Source organism: Pongo abelii, chromosome 2 (assembly GCF_028885655.2).
Source record: "Pongo abelii isolate AG06213 chromosome 2, NHGRI_mPonAbe1-v2.0_pri, whole genome shotgun sequence".
Taxonomy (NCBI): domain Eukaryota; kingdom Metazoa; phylum Chordata; class Mammalia; order Primates; family Hominidae; genus Pongo; species Pongo abelii.
The window spans coordinates 139069291-139090681 of record NC_085928.1 but is presented as its reverse complement, the minus strand read 5'-3'; the positions used below and the strand labels follow the sequence as shown (position 1 = coordinate 139090681).

Genomic DNA, 21391 nt, shown 5'->3' with positions numbered 1-21391 from the left:
TCACAAGGGGTCCTGGAAACCAGTCCTCAACAGCAAATGTGAGATGACTGTGCTTTTTTTTTTTTTTTTTTTAATGGCAATGGGATGTTTAATTCCGCAACTTGCCTTTTACTTAATATTAACTACAGATATCCTTCCATAATAGCATATATGAAATATTATTATTATTTTAGATGGAGTCTCGCTCTGTCGCCTAGCCTGGAGTGCAGTGGCGTGATGTTGGCTCACTGCAACCTCTGCCTCCCGGGTTCAAGTGATTCTCTTGTCTCAGCCTCCCTGTAGTAGCTGGGACTACAGGCGCCCACCACCATGCCCAGCTAACTTTTTTCATATTTTTAGTACAGACGGGGTTTCACCATGTTGGTCAGGCTGATCTTGAACTCCTGATCTCAGGTGATCCACCCGCCTCGGTCTCCCAAAGTGCTGGGATTACAGGTGTGAGCCACCATGCCTGGCTAAAATCTTATTCTTTAATGTTTTGAAAAGCTTCACAGTATCAAAGTATATCATAAATTATTTAATCTAATTATGGATTTTAAATAATTAATTATTTAAATTAAATCTAGTTTAATTTAAATTGCTAGTTTAAAAAAATTCTTCATGATATTATCAACAATGCTGTAATGAAACATTCTGGTATTTTTTTATTTTATTAAAACAATTTTTTGAGACAGGGTCTTGCTATGTTGCCCAAGTTGAAGTGCAGTGGCATGATCATGACTCACTGCAGCCTCAACCTCCTGGGCTCAAGTGATCCTCCCACCTCAGCCTCCTGAGTCGCTAAGACAACAGGTGCAAGGCTACCACACCTGGCTAATTTTTTGATATTTTGTAGAGATGAAGTTTTGCCATGTTGTTCAGGCTGGTCTTGAATCCCAGAGCTCAAGTGATCTGCCTGCCTCAGCCTCCTAAAATGCTGGAATTACAGGCGTAAGCCACCACGGCCAACATTTTGTTTTTATTTTAGGAAGTATTTTTGTAGGACAATTTCCTACCAAAGTGATATTGCTGTGGTAAGGGACAAGTATCAAGCCTTGGTATTCTTGGGGGATTGGGTCCAGGACTCCCCACTGACAGCAAAACTCCATAGTCCCTTATACAGGTCCCTTGTACAAAATGGTTTGTGTATAACCTATGCACATCTTCTCATATACTTTAAGTCATCTCTAGATTACTTACAACTTAATTCAATGTAAATGCTATATAAATAGTTGTTGTATTGTTTAGGGAATAATGACAAAAAAAGTCTGTACATGTTCAGCCTAACTATATTTCTGATCGACATTCAGTTGAATTTACCGATGGGGGACCCATGGATATGGAGGGCTGACTGCATTGACTATTGATCAATATCTGGTCCACAGTTTTTAACAGTAACTTCAAAAACAGAAAAATCCAAATTTCAAATTTTCTTACCCTAATTCCAGAGCCAGGGTTTTAATTTAATACACTAATTACTACAAATAAAATGTTGCTTATTTTATTTCATTAGTCATTTGGGATCTACTTTAGGAATAAATTAGATTCTTACATGGCCTCCTTATATATTTTCATGGTTTAATATTTGCCTACCAAAGTGATGTTATATTTTCTTTTCTTTTTAAATTACTCAAACTTAATCAGCTTAAACTTTATAATTGTGGAAAAGTAATTTTTAGAAAAACCTGTAATTGTGTTCCATCTTTTGTCAGTTCTTTTCTCTAATCTAGTAGTTTTCAAGTGGATTTTGCCCATCAGCAGATATTGTGTGTGGCAATGCCTACAGACATTTTTGTTTATCACAACTGAAGGTGGGGCAGTGCAACTGGCATCTAGTGGGTAGAAACCAATGATGCTGCTAAACATCTTGCAATGCACTGGAGAGTCCCTTGCGACAATCATCTGGCCCAAAACGTCATAGTGCTGAGGTTGAGAAACTCCTTTAATTCCATCGTTCTGAATGTTAACTCATTACTAAGATACAGCAATGGAAAGTTGTCCATTGTTGACTTAAGGGCCTCCCATGTATGGGTTCTTAAGATGTGGCCTAGGGAACCCTGGGGTGATGCAAAAAAGATATGAATAAAAACACAGATGAGAACCCAACTATTCTCTTAAATTAGCTATAAAGAGATGTACTACTCTTCTCACTAAAAAGAAAATACTTTTGGAAAATAGTTTTCACAAAAAAAGATTATTTATGTTAACATGTAATAGACATTATTTTCAAATAAATCAGTAAGTATTTAAAAATTTCTCAGTTCCAATTTCTAATACAGTCAGTATCAATCCATAGTTCCTGAGACCAAAGGGTTTGAGAACCACTCACTATCTGAGTACAGACTGAGAAAAGGGAACAGTGGGGCCCCTTGGTTACCTCCAGAAATCATTACTGGGCGATATCAAGCAGACAATCTCATAACTTTCTATCATCATTTATGAAAGATAGATAGGATGGTAAACTGGGTCCTCCTGAGTTTCAGAGGCTATTCTGAGGATGTTTAGAGCTTCATAAAAATGAACACATTTTTTAAAAGAATAAATAAGTATTCTTAAGTTCTGTGATTGAATGACTATATAAACTGAAATTGTGAACTTTTAGTATTTACAGCCAGTTTTTTTCTAAAACTTGGCCATCATTTCATTTTAATTTTAAGAGGTTGTTTTCTATTCTGTTGTCATGCTTCCACTTTTCTTTCCAGCTGTACAATAATTACTAGTTAAAGTAAAAACCATTTTACATATTCTACTTTCAGAATGCCAAATTACAAAATGGGCTTTTGGCTATAAATATGGTATTAATTTTAGGCTGTCTATATAGTCGCTTATTGCATATAGCCAACACACATTTAATTCCTTCCAGCTCAAATTCAGCATCACCACGATTTTGCTACAGGCTGAAAATCAGACACATTTGTTATGATCTTTAAATGGCAACCAGGCATGCAGTTCTTGCAGAATTCTGTCTCTTGCACAAAACGTGCTTAGAGTCCAAATTTAGCAGTGATAGAGTAGGAACTCACTTTAGGGAAACTGTTCTACATATAGATCTGATAAGAAACATTGTAATAGAAAGCAACTCTCCAAAGGACAGTTACAGCAGTACATTTACAACTAAATGCTCTTCCTGAGGAAAAATATCTCACTGTGTGATTTGTCCAATGGTTAATCTTCAGGGATATATATTTTTAAAAACCAAGCAGTAAGTCTTTGCTTCTAAACAGTTTTATCTCACTGACTTTTTTACAGAAACACAACTCACACTTGTAGATATTTTCCCACTATATTAGATATTTTGGGTTTTCCTTATACTTGTAAAATGTCAAGTCACATTACAGAAACAAGTCAAACATCAATGGCAAAATACAGTATCTTCTTTGTACTAGTATGAGTACTAGTCTCTGGCCACTTCACTATACTCATTTCTACTTGCCTTAGCGAGTAGAAATGGGGAAAAGATAAGTTAAACCCCAACGGTTTTATAGTTTTCAAAACTGTTTTGGTTAAGGATTTAAGGCAGTAAAAAACAAAGAGACTAAACTAAGCTTGTTCAATGAGCAACAGATTTAACTATTCAAGTTTTTATGGTACTATCAGTACTCAGCTGAAGGATAACCAACAGTATAATAGGACAAACCTCAAGAGCCCAAAATGTTCTAACGGCAAAAGAATGCAACTCCCAACTTTGGCATAAGGACTAATATGAAAATCAAAATATTGTATCTCAGAAATACTTGTGGAAACATTTAATGAAGTTATAATTTTACAAGATTCAGCTTTTTCCTCTTTTGCTTTAACTTGATAACTTTGTCAGAACAGCTCCCAGTGAAAGAACTATGAAACAGCATATTAAAGAAAGATAGCAAATCTCAACTTCCTGGTAAGGCAGTCTGATTTTACAACAGATATTATATTTATTTATTTTTAGCAAATGGGTATTTATATAAAGAGACAATTTATATTTTCTCTGCATTTTGAGGGAAGGTTATTAGAATTGTGAACTACAGCTTTGTAGATCTGCTGTCATAATTAACATTAATCTTGAAGCTACACTGAAATTGAAAACAAATTTTAAAAACCTGTAATTTCTCTGCTAAAGCCTGAAGCTTGAACTTTGACAATACTGATGCTTGCACTATATATAATGTACTTGAGTTTTCTATGATCAAGTCTAAAAATATCTCAACATGCTTCATTACATAAATTATTTTAATTAGTGGCATTTCATAAGCCAAACTGCATTTTTAACATCTATACCTTCAAAGTAGCTTTATGCTTCCCTACGTGACCTTTTGTGAGTCTTCCTATAAAAGCAATGACTGTGACTGTGAGACTGTAGGAGGCCAAAGAAAATCTCTTTTAACCATGTAGCAGAGTTAACCCATCAAAGTTTCTAATTCTAAGACCTGCTAGGGATTTATTCCTTTAAAACATTGAGCATGGGTATTACTGGTAATATAAGAATGTTATCTTGCGATGTGCTCAGAAAACATACATAGATTTCAGTTTAGAATGTGATACATCTCACTGTTTCTCTTACTTTTGGTCATTTTTCCCCTAATACGATTGTATTTAGAAAGTAAAAGAACATGGCTGGGTGCAATGGCTCATGCCTGTAATCCTAGCACTTGGGGAATCTGATGTGGGAGGATTGCTTAAGCCCAGTTGTTCAAGACCAGCCTGGGAAACATACTGGGACTCTTAAAAAAAAAAAAAAAGTAAAAGAACACAATCAAAATACAAGCACACTATATAAAAGCAATGGAAACATTGTAAAAACCTCCTAAAAATGTAAAATATTTGTTGAAATAAGGATCTAAGAAAAACTTCAGGCTACATGGTGGCTCATGCCTGTAATCCCAACACTTTGGGAGGCTGAGGTGGGAGGATCACTTGAGGCCAGGAGTTCAAGACCAGCCTGGGCAACATAGCAAGACCCTACCAAAACTAAAAAAAAAAAAAAGAAAAAAAAAGAAAAGAAAAACCTCAAAAATACTTCATGGCTTATCTCAGAACACCTTTGACAACTAGTGTCTTGGCTTTAGCATGACAAAGGACAGGAGTGAGCCTACGTACTAAGTATTATTAGTACGTGAGCCTATATAGTAGATTATTCCCAAGGTTTTTGCTAATTTTAAACTTAAAATTTGCCTTATAAATATGTCATTCTTTTATCTCTGTTCACTACAGAATGATATGCATTTGTGTTTGTATACTTAACCATTGTAGCAAGCCCAGTGAAGTGCCGTATATCCATGATTGTCTGCTGTGGCTGGATTTGCATCCATAGATGCTGCTGACTGCAAAAGGGCTCCGAGAACACCAATGTGTCCACAGGCAGCAGAAAGGTGTATAGGCGTCCGGCCCCTGCTATCCCGAAGTAAGCACTTAGCACCATGTTGAAGTAATGCATCTACACATTCTTCATGGCCTGTAACTGCCTGAAAGAAAATAATTTACAGGTAGTCAAACATATTATGCTAAACATTACATGCCAATTTCAGCTAATTAAGAACTTTAAGGACCATACTCTCCATATCCTTCCATCAATTAAAGCCATTTATCATTTTATGAGTAATTCTGTATTTTTATTGGAAGTGGTTTAAAAATTCAGTTAAAGCAACAACTCTGCTAAAATGCAAATAGTATGAAAACACGAAGAGAGAAACTTGGTATTCAATGAAAATAATGATATTTCAAAGGTGAAAAAAGATTAAAGTGTATAAGAAAATAAGTGAGATAATGGAAAAAGTCAAATTGACATTAATTCTACTCAAAGTTTTAGAGTTTTAAAATTTTGTTCTAACATTGTTCTCTAGATTAAGTTGTACTCTGTAATTGTTCAAAATTAGCATTTAAAAACTAAGATACTGAAAGAAATGGTAAAGACTATTTGACGAACATTTAATGAAGAAAAAATAAACATAACCTAGTTCAGTTCTAGTAACGAGGTCATAAAAGCTTTTTGAAAGGAAAGAGCATATTTCTGCTTACCCCTCTATGCAACGCTGTCCTTCCCCACTTATCTTTGGCATCTACATTTGCTCCTTTGTTCAGCAATGAGTAAACACAGTCTGTGTGCCCGTTGAGAACAGATAGCATCAGAGGCGTCCTGAGCAACAACAGGAATAGGTTCAGTGCTGTCACTTAAGACTGTACCCTGGTTTTCAAAATACGCCCTTCTGTGATGCAACAATTATTTATCGAAACTTACTGTCCATTTCCATCTTGAATATCCACTGCATTCTGTGGTTCTGCATTTCCTATTAATAGCCGTAAGCATTCTGAATGACCATTTGTTGCTGTAAAGTGAAATTTAAACATTTCAGTAATTACATATAATGATAAAATAGAAAATGTCCACCTTAGAGCACATCTTCTAGAATTTAATTTTGGGATAGTTTCACTGAATTTAATATGCAAGAATGAAAACTATAGGTACAAAGAAGGTTTCTATGGCCTTTGATTGTTAAAGCTGGAACAAATATGATTCCTCACAGTAAAACATGACAGGCAGACTGCCTACCCAGCACCCATCCCCTATCATCTGCCTCTAAAAGAATGCTCATTTTATTTAGCTCTCTGGCAATGTGGTCAGGAAGAGTGCCTTGCCTCCAGCAAAGGGATGATACCATGATTAGACCAAGTCAATCACAACAACCCCATTCTCCTCTGACAGTGATCAGTTTTAAGGTGAGCAGCAAAGGAACCAGGTCGGACTACTGAGATGCCGGTAAGTCTAGAGGCTGCTGGGAAATATTTTTATCTCTAATAATGAAAAGCCCCATTCCTTCCTGATTTTAGATGCAATCCTTAAAAGCAGCAGCAATAATCCCACAACATGAATGCAAATGTAAGAGAATAACAGAATTTAATCCAGAGCTCTGACATCGTTGTAGAATCAACCAACCCTGGAACTGCATCTGCCTGATACTGCTTTTTTTTTTTTTTTTGAGACAGAATCTCGCTCTGTCACCCAGGCTGGAGTGTAGTGGTGTGATCTTGACTCACTGCAACTTCCGCCTCCGGGTTCAAGCAATTCTCTGCCTCAGCCTCCCAAGTAGCTGGGATTACAGGCGCCCGCCACCACACCCAGCAAATTTTTTTGTATTTTTAGGAGAGATGAAGTTTCACCATCTAGGCCTGGCTGGTCTTGAACTCCTGACCTCATGATCCACCCGCCTCGGCCTCCCAAAGTGCTGGGATTACAGGCGTGAGCCACCATGCCCAGCCTGCCTTTGGACATTGTATGTGAGACACTAAACCCCTTAAGCTATTTTCAGTAGGGTACTCTGTTATTTATGGCTGAAATACTTTCAAATGATATATATATATATATATATACACACACACACACACACACACACACACACATACATACAGTATAAGAAAAATGATCCATCTAAAGAATGCATGTGTTAAGTCCAAATGCATAAAATGGGCAAGGGTACAAGTAGAAGTAGTCCAAAGAAAACAGCTTTGGAAGTAAGTTAAATCCTCTGCAAAATTCAGGTCCTGTTCATATATACAAAGTCTGAAGTTTAAAGAAATACATCAGAAAAAATGTATCTTGCATATGATACAGAAAAGAATGTCTATCACTATTTCTTCTAATTAAAAGATGACAAAACTAGCAAAAGCAAGCTAGGTGCTGAATATTCCACAGTATGTTCTGACAGTTATATTAAATACTAATAGTTATTAAACTTGTGGCTTAAACCACCTCTCCTACCCTAGTCCAATCTGTATGCTGCACTCTGCCAGCAGCTCTCACAGCTTAGCAATAAAAAACAGGGTCGTAACACTTGGGGATGTTCAAGAAGAACTTGTTTGGCCCATCATTTTTCAAATCAGTTCATTTACACTCAGTGCACATAGCTACTGATGAATGTTTGTGTCATCTAAGTTCAATACCCAAACACCAAGCACAGCATCACTGTGGGAAAGGACTGGTAAACCTCCAGGAAAAAAAACCCTCAGTGTTCTTTTCATGGCTTACAGATGCTCTCTATAGACCTCCAAATTTGAAATGCATCTATAGATACAAGGCTTGCATTTATTGAACAGGCAGGCACTAAGAGTAACCTGTGGTTCTTCTTGTGGGTAGGATTTATGCTGAACTATATGGCATTGGTTAACTACTTCTAAGGGACTGGCTAATGTTTCAGTTCAATATTTACCTATTGAGAGTGCAACCACTCCCTGCAAGCTTTAAATTAGTTCTGCATGTGATCTGCAATTATAATTTTTCTAGCTATAGATTAATATTTTTAAAATGTACTTATTTTTCACAGATCCCATCCAGTGTACAAAATTTATTTTTATTTTATATTTTAGGAACAGCGTTTCATCATGTTGCCTAGAGTGCAATCAAACTGAACTCAAGTGACCTTCTTGCCTCAGCCTCCCAAGTTAGGTGGGAATACAGGCATGCGCCACCAAGTTTGGCTTTGCAAAGTGATATATAACTTCACTCTTTTTCAGAATAAGATAACAGCAAGTAATGCATTTTAACCTCTTGTTCAAACCATATAGTAGTGTATATATGTTTATTAGAGGTTCTAATTTATTATTAAAATATTTTTCTCAGCCCCGCTTGAACATCTGATAGCTTTGAAGGGCGGCTCTGGGAGTAACAGTGGGTGTTATCAATAGTCTTCTAAAATGTAAGCTTCCCAAAGGACTAGAAAAAAAATCCAAGACATATATTCCAATGTATTCTTAAGGATCACTCTATAAAAACAGAGAGTTGTGAATCTCCATCTGCCGGTGATACGCAGTGGGTAGCAAGTCATTTAACTGACTTGGTTATAGACCTTCGTATTTTAACGTATCTGCTACATCGTAATATCACAATATGGAATAGTTCTTGCATAAAGTGCTCTGTAAAGCCTGTCTGCATAAATGTTTAATGCAGTACACTGGTAAACGAAGTCAAAACGTGTATCACTTGTTAAATAAAAGATTATACCAATCCAAAATAACTTCTACCAGAAAGAAATACTGCATTGTTTTGTTGATAAAGTGTTTCTGAAGTTAGATTATTACATAAATCCAACTTCTAAGGCAGATAATGTTTTAAGTGATGATAGTCTTGTTGTTGGTATTCCCTGAGAATACAATCATTTTACCACTTAAAGTCAAAAATTTCCCCAGTCGTAGCTCCTGGTAATCTCCTTGGGTCTGGAAACTTTTGAAGAGCCAAGCTGACATTTTTCAGCTCTTTGGGCCACTGGGTTTTAGAGGGAAAAGTCCAGAGATAAGTCCAGGCTGTAGCACAACCTTCAAAACAACACAGGCGCCTCTCTGATCCTGCCCTACCTAAGCTTTGACGGTAGTGGGGCTTCTGTCTGGAGAAATGCCCTCAAAGGGTAACCAGTAGGTGTGACATAGAATTGGCCAATGTTAGCATCTGCAGCCACCATCAAAAGATGAATCCACTGCCACTGCCCCCTGAGGGGCCCCTAAAATTGCAGAAGGTATCAGCAAGGAGGCTGCCAAGGCTGTTTTCCAAGAGAGGCCACAGGAGGAAGGGAGCTACTTGGGGGCACTTAAATCTTTTGTGCAGAGGAGCTTCTTTTCTTGAGAGCAGGACAGTTTTAATGACTTCTTAAACACTTGTGTGGGACAGGCTTGAGCATGAGGGAGGTTTTAAGCCAGGCACAAAGTTAGTTTCAAATACTAGTTAATAAATCTATTTTTATTTCCTTTTTCACACAGAAGCTGGTAGTCTAGGACCTACATGTAAACAACTTTATATGAATATTTTTTGTACTTGGTTTACTTGGGTTGGTATAATACACTGTATTTAAGTTTCCTGAACACTGTGGATACTCCTAATGTTTTTATGAATGATGGAGGCTTTGTAAATTCATTTGTGTGAATAAAGTTATTTGGTGGGGTCAAATAATCCATATATGATTTGAAAAAAAAAAAAAGGTCAAAATTTTAAAGACAATTTATCAGAAATATTATATACCAGAAACTGAGAAAGAGTATTGGATAGAAGTTAAAAATAAATCAAGCATAATATCCAGCATACCTGCTGCATGTATAGGTGTCCTCTTCAAAATGTAATCTTTTACTAAGATTGAGGCTCCCTGATTAATGAGTACATCCACACATTCAACATGGCCCTTAAAAGCTGCAAGATCTAGAGGTGTTCTTCCACTACTATTTCTGACATCAAGATCTAACAAAGACTGTACCAACACTTCCAGTGCTTGATGGTGACCATGATAGGCCTAGAAATAAATAAAAATGTAAATTTAAAATATACATATTTAGACTGACTTCCTAAATACTTCAATAAATGTAAATAAGCAAACTTGTCTTCATATTATTATCCTATTTGAGATAATTCAAACTTCTACATTGAGAATTCAGGAAGTTAACTACAGATCTTTCTAATAATCAACATAGTAGGCTACTGTGTTAGGGAATAGGCATTCTAAAAATAAAAGTTCAAATGACAGGTGATCTTTTCATGAGTATACAATGCTTGGCTCATGGCAGACATTCAATGGATGTGTGATAGGGATTCATTTAAAGTCTTGATTTCAAGTCTGATTCTAAAAAGCCTGTGTTTTTTTTGTTTTGAGACAGGGTCTTGCTCTGTTGCCCCGGCTGGAGTGCAGTGACGTGATCATAGCTCACTGCAGCCTTGACTTTCTGGGCTTAAGTGATCCTCCCACCTCAGCCTCCTAAGTAGCAGGAACCAGAGGTACACATCACCATGCCCAGCTAATTTTTCTTTTAATTTTTGTAGTGATGAGGGTCTCACTATGCTATCCAGGCTAGTCTCAAAATTCCTGGCCTCAAGTCATCCTCCTATCTTGGTCTCTCAAAGTGCTAGGATTACAGGCATGAGCCACTGCGCCCAGCCAAGCCTGTGTTCTTAATCACAGTTCAGGCTCCACATCAACTGCAAAGACAGCTAGCAACTTAAGTCAGTGCTTGAATATTCTGATTTCTCAAATTAAACTGACCATACCCACCCCATAATGTGCCATAGCTAAAAAAGAAGTAATTCTTCTAGCAAAGAAATACATAACTGAGCCCTGCTTGAATATCACCACATACCAGGCATTGTCCTAGCTGTACAAAAGTAAGACTGAAGATTTGTCAGACTGAAGTTGTCTTCTTTTTTTTTTTTAGGATGGAGTCTCTCTCTGTCACCAGGCTGGAGTGCAGTGGCACAATCTCAGCTCACTGCAACCTCCGCCTCCCTGGGTTCAAGCGATTCTTCTGTGTCAGTCTCCCGAGTAGCTGGGATTACAGGTGCACGCCACCATGCCCCAGCTAATTTTTGTATTTTTAGTAGAGATGGGGTTTCACCATGTTGGCCAGGATGGTCTCGATCTCTTGACCTTGTGATCTGCCCGCCTCGGCCTCCCAAAGTGCTGGGACTACAGGCGTGGGCCACTGCGCCCGGCCCCGAGTTGCCTTCTTCATACGGTCTAATAAAAGGCTTTCCAGAAAAGTCTTTTCAAAATCCAACATGGCAACTGAACATATATTATTTACACTGGACTAAATGCTGAGCAGGACATAAAGAAATAAATAAACTTCAAAGGACTATAATGCCATTTCTTGTAGAAAATGTCAGAAAGTAGCAGCAACAGATAAACTTGCTCTGGGCCTCACTGATCTCTTTATAATGAATCTGTGTAGAAACTTGACTACTTAAGCTTGACTATCTCAAAGATTAAAGTGACTGTAGGTCACGGAATTCTACTGTTTTAGGATTACATCTAACTTTGTTCCTCAATACCAGGTCAACGAAAATTATGCTACTGAAAGAATGAACTCTGAGGAACCATACATTATATATAGAAGACAATATAAAAAGAAGAGTTTAGCCAGTTGCAGTGGCTCACACCTATAATCCCAGCACTTTGGGGAGGCAGAGGTGGAAGGATCATTTGAACAGGAGTTTGGGACCAGCCTGAGCAACACAGTGAGATCTCATCTCTGCCAAAAATAAACAAACAAACAAATAAATAAATAAGCTGGACCTGGTGGCACATGCCTGTGGTCCCAGCTATGGAGGAGGCTGAGGTGGAAGGATCACTTGAGTCTAGGAGGTACAGGCTGCAGTGAGCTGGGATTGTACCACTGCACCCCAGCCTGGGTGACAGAATGAGATTGTATCTCTAAATAAATAAAAAAATAATAATAAATGAGGTTGGGCATGGTCAGTCACACCTATAATCTCAGCACTTTGGCAGGCCAACACAGGAGGATTACTTGAGGCCAGGAGTTTGAGACTAGCCTCGGCAACAGTGAGACCTTGTCTCTACAAAAAAATAAAGAATTAGTCAGGAATGGTGGTGTGCACCTATAGTCCTAGCTACTCAGAAGGCTGAGGGAGAGAGGCTCACTTGAGCTCAGGAATTCAAGACTGCAGTGAGCCGTGATTGTGCCACTATACCCCAGCCTGGATGACAGAGTGAGACACTGTCTGAAAAACAACAGCAAAAATAAATAAAAAATAAAAATGAAAAGACAAGAGAATAAATGGGAGCCATGATGATTTGCCACAGGGCTTTTCCCCCCATGATATCCTTGTATGGGACTGAGAGAAGAAGCCCAAATGTCCAGTATGAGCAAAATTAGGAATCAAGGCCAGTTTCCTTGAGCCTCAGATCAATATGTTTTCACTGTACCAAGTTGTCCCGAATGGGAGTTTCCAGTAAGAAATTAAAGTAACTTCTGAAAACCTCCTAGAGATAGATATGAAATGCAAAAGTGGTGGTATAATCATATTTCACTGAGCCTAATTACTAAATTATTTCAATTTTTAGTTTAAAAACACTATTTAGTATACCTATGGCATAGCAGCGCTTATTCATAATAGCCAACAGATGGAAGCAACCCAGCATCTATTGTCAGATGAATGGATAAAGAAAAATGTGCTATATACCTAACAATAGATTATTATTCAGCTTAAAAATAAGGAAATTCAGCCACATGCTACAATATGGATGAAACCTGCTAGATGAAATAAGCCAGTCACACAACACAAAAAAATAGTTATGATTCCACTTAAATGAGGTATCTAGATTAGTCGAATTCATAGGAACAGAAGGTAGGCTAGTATTACCAGGGACTGGGGAAAGGAGAAGTAGGGAGATGTTGAATGGGTACAGAGTTTTAGTTTTAACCTTTACAAGATAAAAATATTCTGGAGATTGGTTGTATAGTAATGTAAATATACTTAACACTGCTGAACTGTACAATTAGAAATGGTTAAGAAGGTACGTTTTATGTTATGTTTTCTTTTTTCTACCATTACCACCATATACACATACAAAATCTCCGACAAAAAAATAGTAATTGGTTGGGGGGGGGAGAGGGAGAGAGAGAGAGAGAGAGAGAGAGAGAGAGAGAGAGAGAGAGAGAGAGAGAGAGAGAGAGACCGACCCACTAATCTATGTATAGCACATTGTTAACTTACAAGCACAAAAAGAGAAACTTGCCAAATTGAAGGGTGGGGAGAATATAAATGAGAAATTTCTAAGGAAACAACATCATTAAACTGATAACTAAGTCCTAAAGACTGCAGGACTTTTGGGAGTCTTTAATATGCTACTAGTTGAATCTCCGCAAGGGGGAAATAGTCTGGCACCTAGAAAGTGCTCAAGAAATGACAGTGAAATTATTATAATGAGAATGATGTTGCTGCTGCTGCTAATGCTGCTCAGTCTTCATTTCTTTTCATCAATAGTAAAATGGCTATTTCTTCCATGCTGGCTTTGCCTTTTCAGACTTATTTACTATGCATGTCTGGAAGAGGTGATGGTGTTTCCAAGGACTCAAAAGGCAAAGAAGTAGAAAGCTTCCAGAATGCTTTCTTAGTTATTTAGAACATGATAGGAAGTATCAATGGGGAGAAATGGCAGAAAATTTAATGTATATATGTCAGTGTTAAAACACACACAAGGAGAATATTAAGATAAAAAATAATACTACATAAGAAAAGAAACAATCAAATGAATAACTGAACTTGTAGTGTTCCACATTAAATTAAGGATACATCCTTATAAGAATTTTACTAAAAATCAGGGATGTCACAAACACCTGGTGACAGTACCCTGGTCTCCTGATTCTCAAAGTACCCCCTTCCCTACAACTCTAACATGCTTTGTCTCAAAAATAAATTCTTTCTGTACAGAAAGCTAGATTAGGATCTACTTGAAATTTAAGGTAATAAATTCTCATTTGACTTAAAAAATTGTCACATTCTTCCCTAACCTTCTCCATTTAGTGATTGACACTGAAAAAAAATTTAGAGGAATCTTGAAGTGGAAGGGACATAACAGACAATGTAGCCAAATCCTATAGTGTGAGCAACTGAAGGACCAGTGAACACACAAGTTAGCACCCCAAGATCACAAAGTAAGCAAAAAATTGTAGAAATACCACAGAATGTGTGTGTATACCATCTGCTTAGCCAACTTATAAGGCATTCCACTAGGGCAGCACATTTTAAAATTCACCATCACAGGCATATTCTCCATATTTTCTCCCTTTCTCTCCCCAGAAGGCCCTGGGGGAAGCCTAAGGATCATTGTCTGTCTTTTTTTTTTTTCTAAAGCAAGAAACAGAAAAAACAAAAACAAAAACCCAGCACATTAAGTAATTCTCTGAATTAAAGAAAGTTCTCAAAACTTTTAATTCCATGATAACTATTACATGGACCAAAAGTTTATGGTACTAGTTTGAGTCAACACAAATAGGTATTAGATATTTTCAGTAAACCAGCAGCCATCAAGTTGGCTATGAAGGCAGTACTCACAGCCAAGTGTAAAGGGCTTATTGTTGCTCTATTATCTGAATCACTCAGCATGTCTGTTCCTGAGGTTTCCATTAACTGAAAAAGAAGAGGCATTTTAAATGTCAGAAAGACATACTACAGCAATTATTCTCTCCCACCCTCCCAGTTCAAATCCACTTTAGAGTATTATTTGGCAACTCAGCAAACTTATAAAACATGATTATTATTAAAGTATACTAAGGACCACAGACTAAGAGCTTTGAAGACAGGCGATAAGAGTCTGGGGGAAATGCTACTTAATTGCCACCAAGTAAACATCTTCCTTCCCTCTGTACACATGATTTCTGTCACCGTCTTTGTGCCTAATATGTAAAAACACTTTCAGCTCTAATGAGAGCAAATAGATAAACATAATTGGTAGGAGGGAATTGACCAATACTAATTGGTGGGAGGGAACTGACTAATACTTACAACATCTAGAGGAGTTTCACTTGCAATCTGAAATAAAAGTCAAAACAAAAATATTTAGCTTGGGAAGTATTCATCTATATTAAGTCTCAACTTACACAGGGCTTTGCTAACTTTTACCCTAAACCCGTGCTTCCTTTGGCTCCAAAAAATTAGGTGTTTTGAATAAACAATTTTATATCACAATAGAAGTCAAATCTATATACGTAAGTCTAAAATTTTGGTGTGAAGATCCATAACGTAGGAAAACAGTTATTTTTGTAGCAGGGCTCTAAGTGCTATATTAAATTGTCAACCTCCCTTTTCTTCTTTTATATCTACTCTCGTTGAATTTTATTTCCCCTTGAAGGGAAGCAAAGTTTAATGTAATTTATAAGGTAAGTCTAAATAAGAGCATCTTTAACCTAAAGTATCTGTTACACACATGAATATCTTTTCCTTGACTTTCCTTCTGGTTTGGTAAATTTGGGTGAATGGTGGTATTCTATTCCAGAATCAGACCACAGTAGAAATAAAAACTTCTTTTGCAGAAGTGGAGTCTCCCTTGTTAGGAGGGGTTGTGAAATAAATGTGCCTTTTGGAATTCCCTAAATATATGGGGGAGATATTCCTTTCACAAGGACTTTTATTTCTCACAAAAGACACAGTTATAGTTTTTTAGAAACTTATGAGGAATATTTATTTAAAGGGGCAGGAGAAGTAAATGCTGTAGACATGAACATGGAACATGGGGTAATCAGTAGCCCTCTTCAGAGATCTAATTTTCTCCTTTTTTAAAAGGAAAAGAGAATGAGATACATCTTACTAAAGCAAGTACGAATTTAAGAGCTATATAAATTCTGAAAATGTTAAAAAACGAAATGGAATTTGTTCCTTGATCCATTTATTCTCATTTTTGTTACATTATTAGACTATAAACTCCCACTAGGTCTTTCACAAGAATTCAGGAATCTTACCAGCTGAAGACATAGACGGTGACCATAAGCAGCTGAATAATGAACTGCATTGTATCCTTGCTTATCACGGATCCCTGGATTTGCATCGTTTCTTAATAAGTATTCCAGGCACCTATATACAACAACAACAACATACTGAAAATCCTAAATCCTGCATTATTAACCAATGATAAAAAGAGACTGAAATTAAAAACTGACACTTTTTCTTATACTTGAGTAATATAAAAATCATAAATGTATTACACTATAAAAATCTGTCATTTAAATGACATTGACTAAAGTATCATAAAAATGCAAATGAAACATTCATGAGAATCTTCTTGATTCAAAGTGGATACCTCAAAAGTCTGTCAGACAGCTTTTTTTTCTTAATACGTGAAGGCTCTCTTTTACACAGTCTCTATACCACCACCTATTCTACTAAACAATGTTGGATAGGATTAAACTTTTGGTGGTGGTGAGTACATAATATTGGCAATATTACTATTTATCTATCTGGAACACAGAATGAGTAAATTTTTCATCATGAAGCTCAAGAAAGGATGTTAAACAAAAGAAAACAAAACCCCAAGAAACCAAGGTCAGAACTCAATGAATCTGAATTAGAGGACTAAGAAGAGGTATATAAACAGAATAAAGTGGTAAGAAGGTATCCATAAGAGATACTTCATTTCATTTCTGTGATATTAAAATATGAGGAAAATAATTTTAAAAAACACTATATGTAAAACCACTATGGAAAACTGTATGGAGATTCCTTAAGGAACGAAAAGTAACACTACCATTTGATCCAGCAATCCCATTACTGAGTATCTACCCAGAGCAAAAGAAGTCATTATTTGAAAAAGGCACTTGCACATGCATGTTTATAGCAGTACAATTCACAATTGCAAAAATATGAAACAAATCTATTTAGGCTATCTATCAAAGAACGAGTGCGTAAAGAAAATGTGGTATATACACACCATGGAATACTATTCAGACATAGAAAGGAACAAAATAATAGCATTCGCAGCAACCTGGAGTTGGAGATCATTATTCTAAGTGAAGCAATTCAGGCATGGAAAACGAATATCGTATGTTCTCGCTCATAAGTGGGAGCTATGAGGAGAGGCGAAGGCACAAAAATGATAGAATGGACTTTGGGGACTCGGGGAAGTTCCCAAATTGTACCCAATATGTAGTCTTTTATCCATCATATTTTACTCCATGTGAGGGATAAAAGACTACACATTGGATACAGTGTACATTGCTCAGGTGACCTGTGCACCAAAATCTCAGAAATCATCAATAAAGAACTTATCTATGTAACCAAAAACCACCTGTTCCCCAGTAACTATTGAAATAAAATACAATGAAAATAAATTTAATCATGTGTTTTTTTTTTGCCATTGGTTCTGTTTATGTGACGGATTACGTTTACTGATTTGCGTATGTTGAACCAGCCTTGCATCCCAGGGATGAAGCTGAGTTGATCATGGTGGGTAAGCTTTTTGATATGCTGCTGGATTCAGTTTGCCAGTATTTTATTGAGGATTTTCGCATCGATGTTCATCAGGGATATTGGCCTAAAATTCTCAAGGCTTTGGTATCAGGATGATACTGGCCTCATAAAATGAGTTAGGGAGGATTCCCTCTTTTTCTATTGTTTGGAATAGTTTCAGAAGGAATGGTACCAGCTCCTCTTTGTACCTCTGGTAGAATTCGGCTGTGAATCCATCTGGTCCTGGACTCTTTTTTTGTTTGGTAGGCTATTAATTATTGCCTCAATTTCAGAACCTGTTATTGGTCTATTCAGAGGTTCAACTTCTTCCTGGTTTAGTCTTGGGAGGGTGTATATGTCCAGGAATTTATCCCTTTCTTCTAGATTTTCCAGTTTATTTGCGTAGAGGTGTTTATAGTATTCTCTGATTGTAGTTTGTATTTCTGTGAGATTGGTGGTGATATTCCCTTTATGTGTCTATTTGAATCTTCTCTCTTTTCTTCTTCATTAGTCTTGCTAGCGGTCTGTCTGATTATCTCAATAGATGCAGAAAAGGCCTTTGACAAAATTCAACAGCACTTCATGCTAAAAACTCTCAATAAACTAGGTATTGATGGAACGTATCTCAAAATAGTAAGAGCTAGTTATGACAAACCCACAGCCAGTATCATACTGAATGGGCAAAAACTGGAAGCATTCCCTTTGAAAACTGGCATAAGACAAGGATGCCCTCTCTCACCACTCCTATTCAACATAGTGTTGGAAGTTCTGGCTAGGGCAATCAGGCAAGATAAAGAAAGAAAGGGTATTCAATTAGGAAAAGGGGAAGTCAAATTGTCTCTGTTTGCAGATGACACGAATGTACATTTAGAAAACCCCATCGTCTCAGCCCAAAATCTCCTTAAGCTGATAAGCAACTTCAGCAAAGTCTCAGGATACAAAATCAATGTACAAAAATCACAAGCATTCCTATACACCAATAACAGACAGAGAGCCAAATCATGAGTGAACTCCCATTCACAATCGCTACAAGGAGAATAAAATACCTAGGAATCCAACTTACAAGGGATGTGAAGGACCTCTTCAGGCAGAACTACAAACCACTGCTCAATGAAATAAAAGAGGACATAAACAAATGGAAGAACATTCCATGCTCATGGACAGGAAGAATCAATATTGTGAAAATAGCCATACTACCCAAGGTACTTTATAGATTCAATGCCATCCCCATCAAGCTACCAACGACTTTCTTCACAGAACTGGAAAAAACTACTTTAAAGTTCATATGGAACCAAAAAAGAGCCCGCATTGCCAAGACAATCCTAAGCCAAAAGAACAAAGCTGGAGGCATCACGCTACCTGACTTCAAACTATACTACAAGGCTACAGTAACCAAAACAGCATGGTACTGGTACCAAAAGAGATATATAGAACAATGGAACAGAACAGAGGCCTCAGAAATAACACCACACATCTACAACCATCTGATTTTTGACAAAAACTAGCAATGGGGAAAGGATTCCTTATTTAATAAATGGTGCTGGGAAAACTGGCTAGCCATATGTAGAAAGCTGAAACTGGATCCCTTCCTTACACTATATACAAAAATTAACTCAAGATGGATTAAAGACTTAAATATTAGACCTAAAACCATAAAAACCCTATTAGAAAACCTAGGGCATACCATTCAGGGCATGGGCAAAGACTTCATGACTAAAACACCAAAAGCAATGGCAACAGAAGCCAAAATAGACAAATGGGATCTAATTAAACTAAAGAGCTTCTGCACAGCAAAAGAAACTATCATCAGAGTGAACAGGCAATCTACAGAATGGGAGAAAATTTTTGCAATCTACCCATCTGACAAAGGGCTAATATCCAGAATCTACAAAGAACTTAAATTCACAAGAAAAAAACAACCCCATGAAAAAGTGGGCAAAGGATATGAACGGACACTTCTCAAAAGATGACATTTATGCAGCCAACAGACATACAAAAAAATGCTCATCATCACTGGTCATCAGAGAAATGCAAATCAAAACCACAATGAGACACTATCTCATGCCAGTTAGAATGGCCATCATTAAAAAGGCAGGAAACAACAGATGCTGGAGAGGATGTGGAGAAATAGGCATGCTTTTACACTGTCAGTGGGAGTGTAAATTAGTTCAACCATTGTGGAAGACTGTGGCGATTCCTCAAGGATCTAGAACTAGAAATACCATTTGACCCAGCAATCCCATTACTGGGTATATACTCAAAGGATTATAAATCATGCTGCTATAAAGACACATGCACACGTATGTTTACCGCGGCACTATTTGCAATAGCAAAGACTTGGAACCAACCCAAATGTCCATCCATGATAGACTGGATTAAGAAAATGTGGCACATATACACCATGGAATACTATGCCGCCATAAAAAAGGATGAGTTCATGTCCTTTGCAGGGACACGGATGAAGCTGGAAACCATCATTCTCAGCAAACTATCACAAGATCAGAAAACCAAACACTGCATGTTCTCACTCATACGTGGGAGTTGAACAATGAGAACACATGGAGGGGAACGTCACACACACAACTCTCACTCGTAAGTGGAAGGTGAACAGTAAGAACATGTGGACACAGGGAGGGGAACATCACACACCGGGGCCTGTCGGGGGTGGGGGCCTGGGGGAGGGATAGCATTAGGAGAAATACCTAATGTTAATGATGAGTTGATGGGCGCAGCAAACCAACATGGCACATGTATACCTATGTAACAAACCTGCGCGTTGTGCACATGTACCCTAGAACTTAAAAGTATAATGACAAAAAAAAAATTAATTAAAAAACACTATATAGGACCGGGTGTGGTGGCTCATGCCTGTAATCCCAGCACTTTGAGAGGGTGAGGTGGGAAGATCACGAGGTCAAGAGATCAAGACCATCCTGGCCAACATGGTGAAATCTTGTCTCTACCAAAAATACAAAAATTAGCTGGGTGTGGTGGCGGGTGCCTGTAGTTCCAGCTACTCGGGAGGCTGAGGCAGGAGAATTGCTTGAATTCGGGAGGTGGAGGTTGCAGTGAGCAGAAATCGCGCCACTGCACTCCAGCCTGGAGACAGGGACTGCAGAAGAAACACAACAGTATATAGGCCATAATTTACAATTTTAAGACATTTTATTACAGCAGAAAAAGAAAGCACTGAAATAGCACTGGTACCAGTGATCTTGGGCCATAAAGGTGAAATAGCCTCTGTTTACTCATTTGATACATGGAGAAGCCAGCTAAATAATCTAAAGTCTATTCATGTTCAAATTCTAAGTCTGTAATTATTCAGTGATAATTTGTTTGGTATTCAAATATGTCTACCCAAATATTAAACTACCTGGGGAAAAAATTCTTTAATCAAATACTCCTTGTTAAAAGTTTCCAAAATCACACTAAAGTCATATAAAAACAAATAAAAAGAAATTCTAAAGCAATATAACTGATCTTTCAGTAACTCTAGCTCACAAATATATGAGAGCCATTGTTTCAATGCTAACACTTATTTCTTTAAATGCTGAATGTCTTAAAATGCTTTAGACCTCTTAGAAATTACTTTCAGAATCTTCATTGTAATATCTTCAATGGCAGCAAATATTCATCCATTTAAGTGCAATTTTGATATTTATGCACAGCTAAAATTCTTTGGAGTCAAGCATAATAAAAAAAGAAGATTAAGCTGGGTGCAGTGGC

The 21391-nt window shown here is 37.3% G+C and overlaps 1 protein-coding gene across 20 annotated transcripts in view; it reads right to left on the bottom strand.

Moving 5' to 3' along the window:
- Positions 1–21391, bottom strand: part of ANKRD28 (ankyrin repeat domain 28) — a 197917-nt gene that overhangs the window by 12817 nt on the left and 163709 nt on the right. For all 20 annotated transcript variants that reach the window (XM_063722569.1, XM_063722572.1, XM_054552558.2 and 17 more), the window contains 7 exons: positions 16183–16294; positions 15230–15256; positions 14780–14854; positions 10022–10223; positions 6194–6281; positions 5974–6091; positions 5201–5420 (listed from right to left, as the gene is read on the bottom strand). In XM_063722569.1, coding sequence (XP_063578639.1) covers positions 5201–5420; positions 5974–6091; positions 6194–6281; positions 10022–10223; positions 14780–14854; positions 15230–15256; positions 16183–16294 — 842 coding nt within the window. The remainder of the gene's footprint in view (positions 1–5200; positions 5421–5973; positions 6092–6193; positions 6282–10021; positions 10224–14779; positions 14855–15229; positions 15257–16182; positions 16295–21391) is intronic.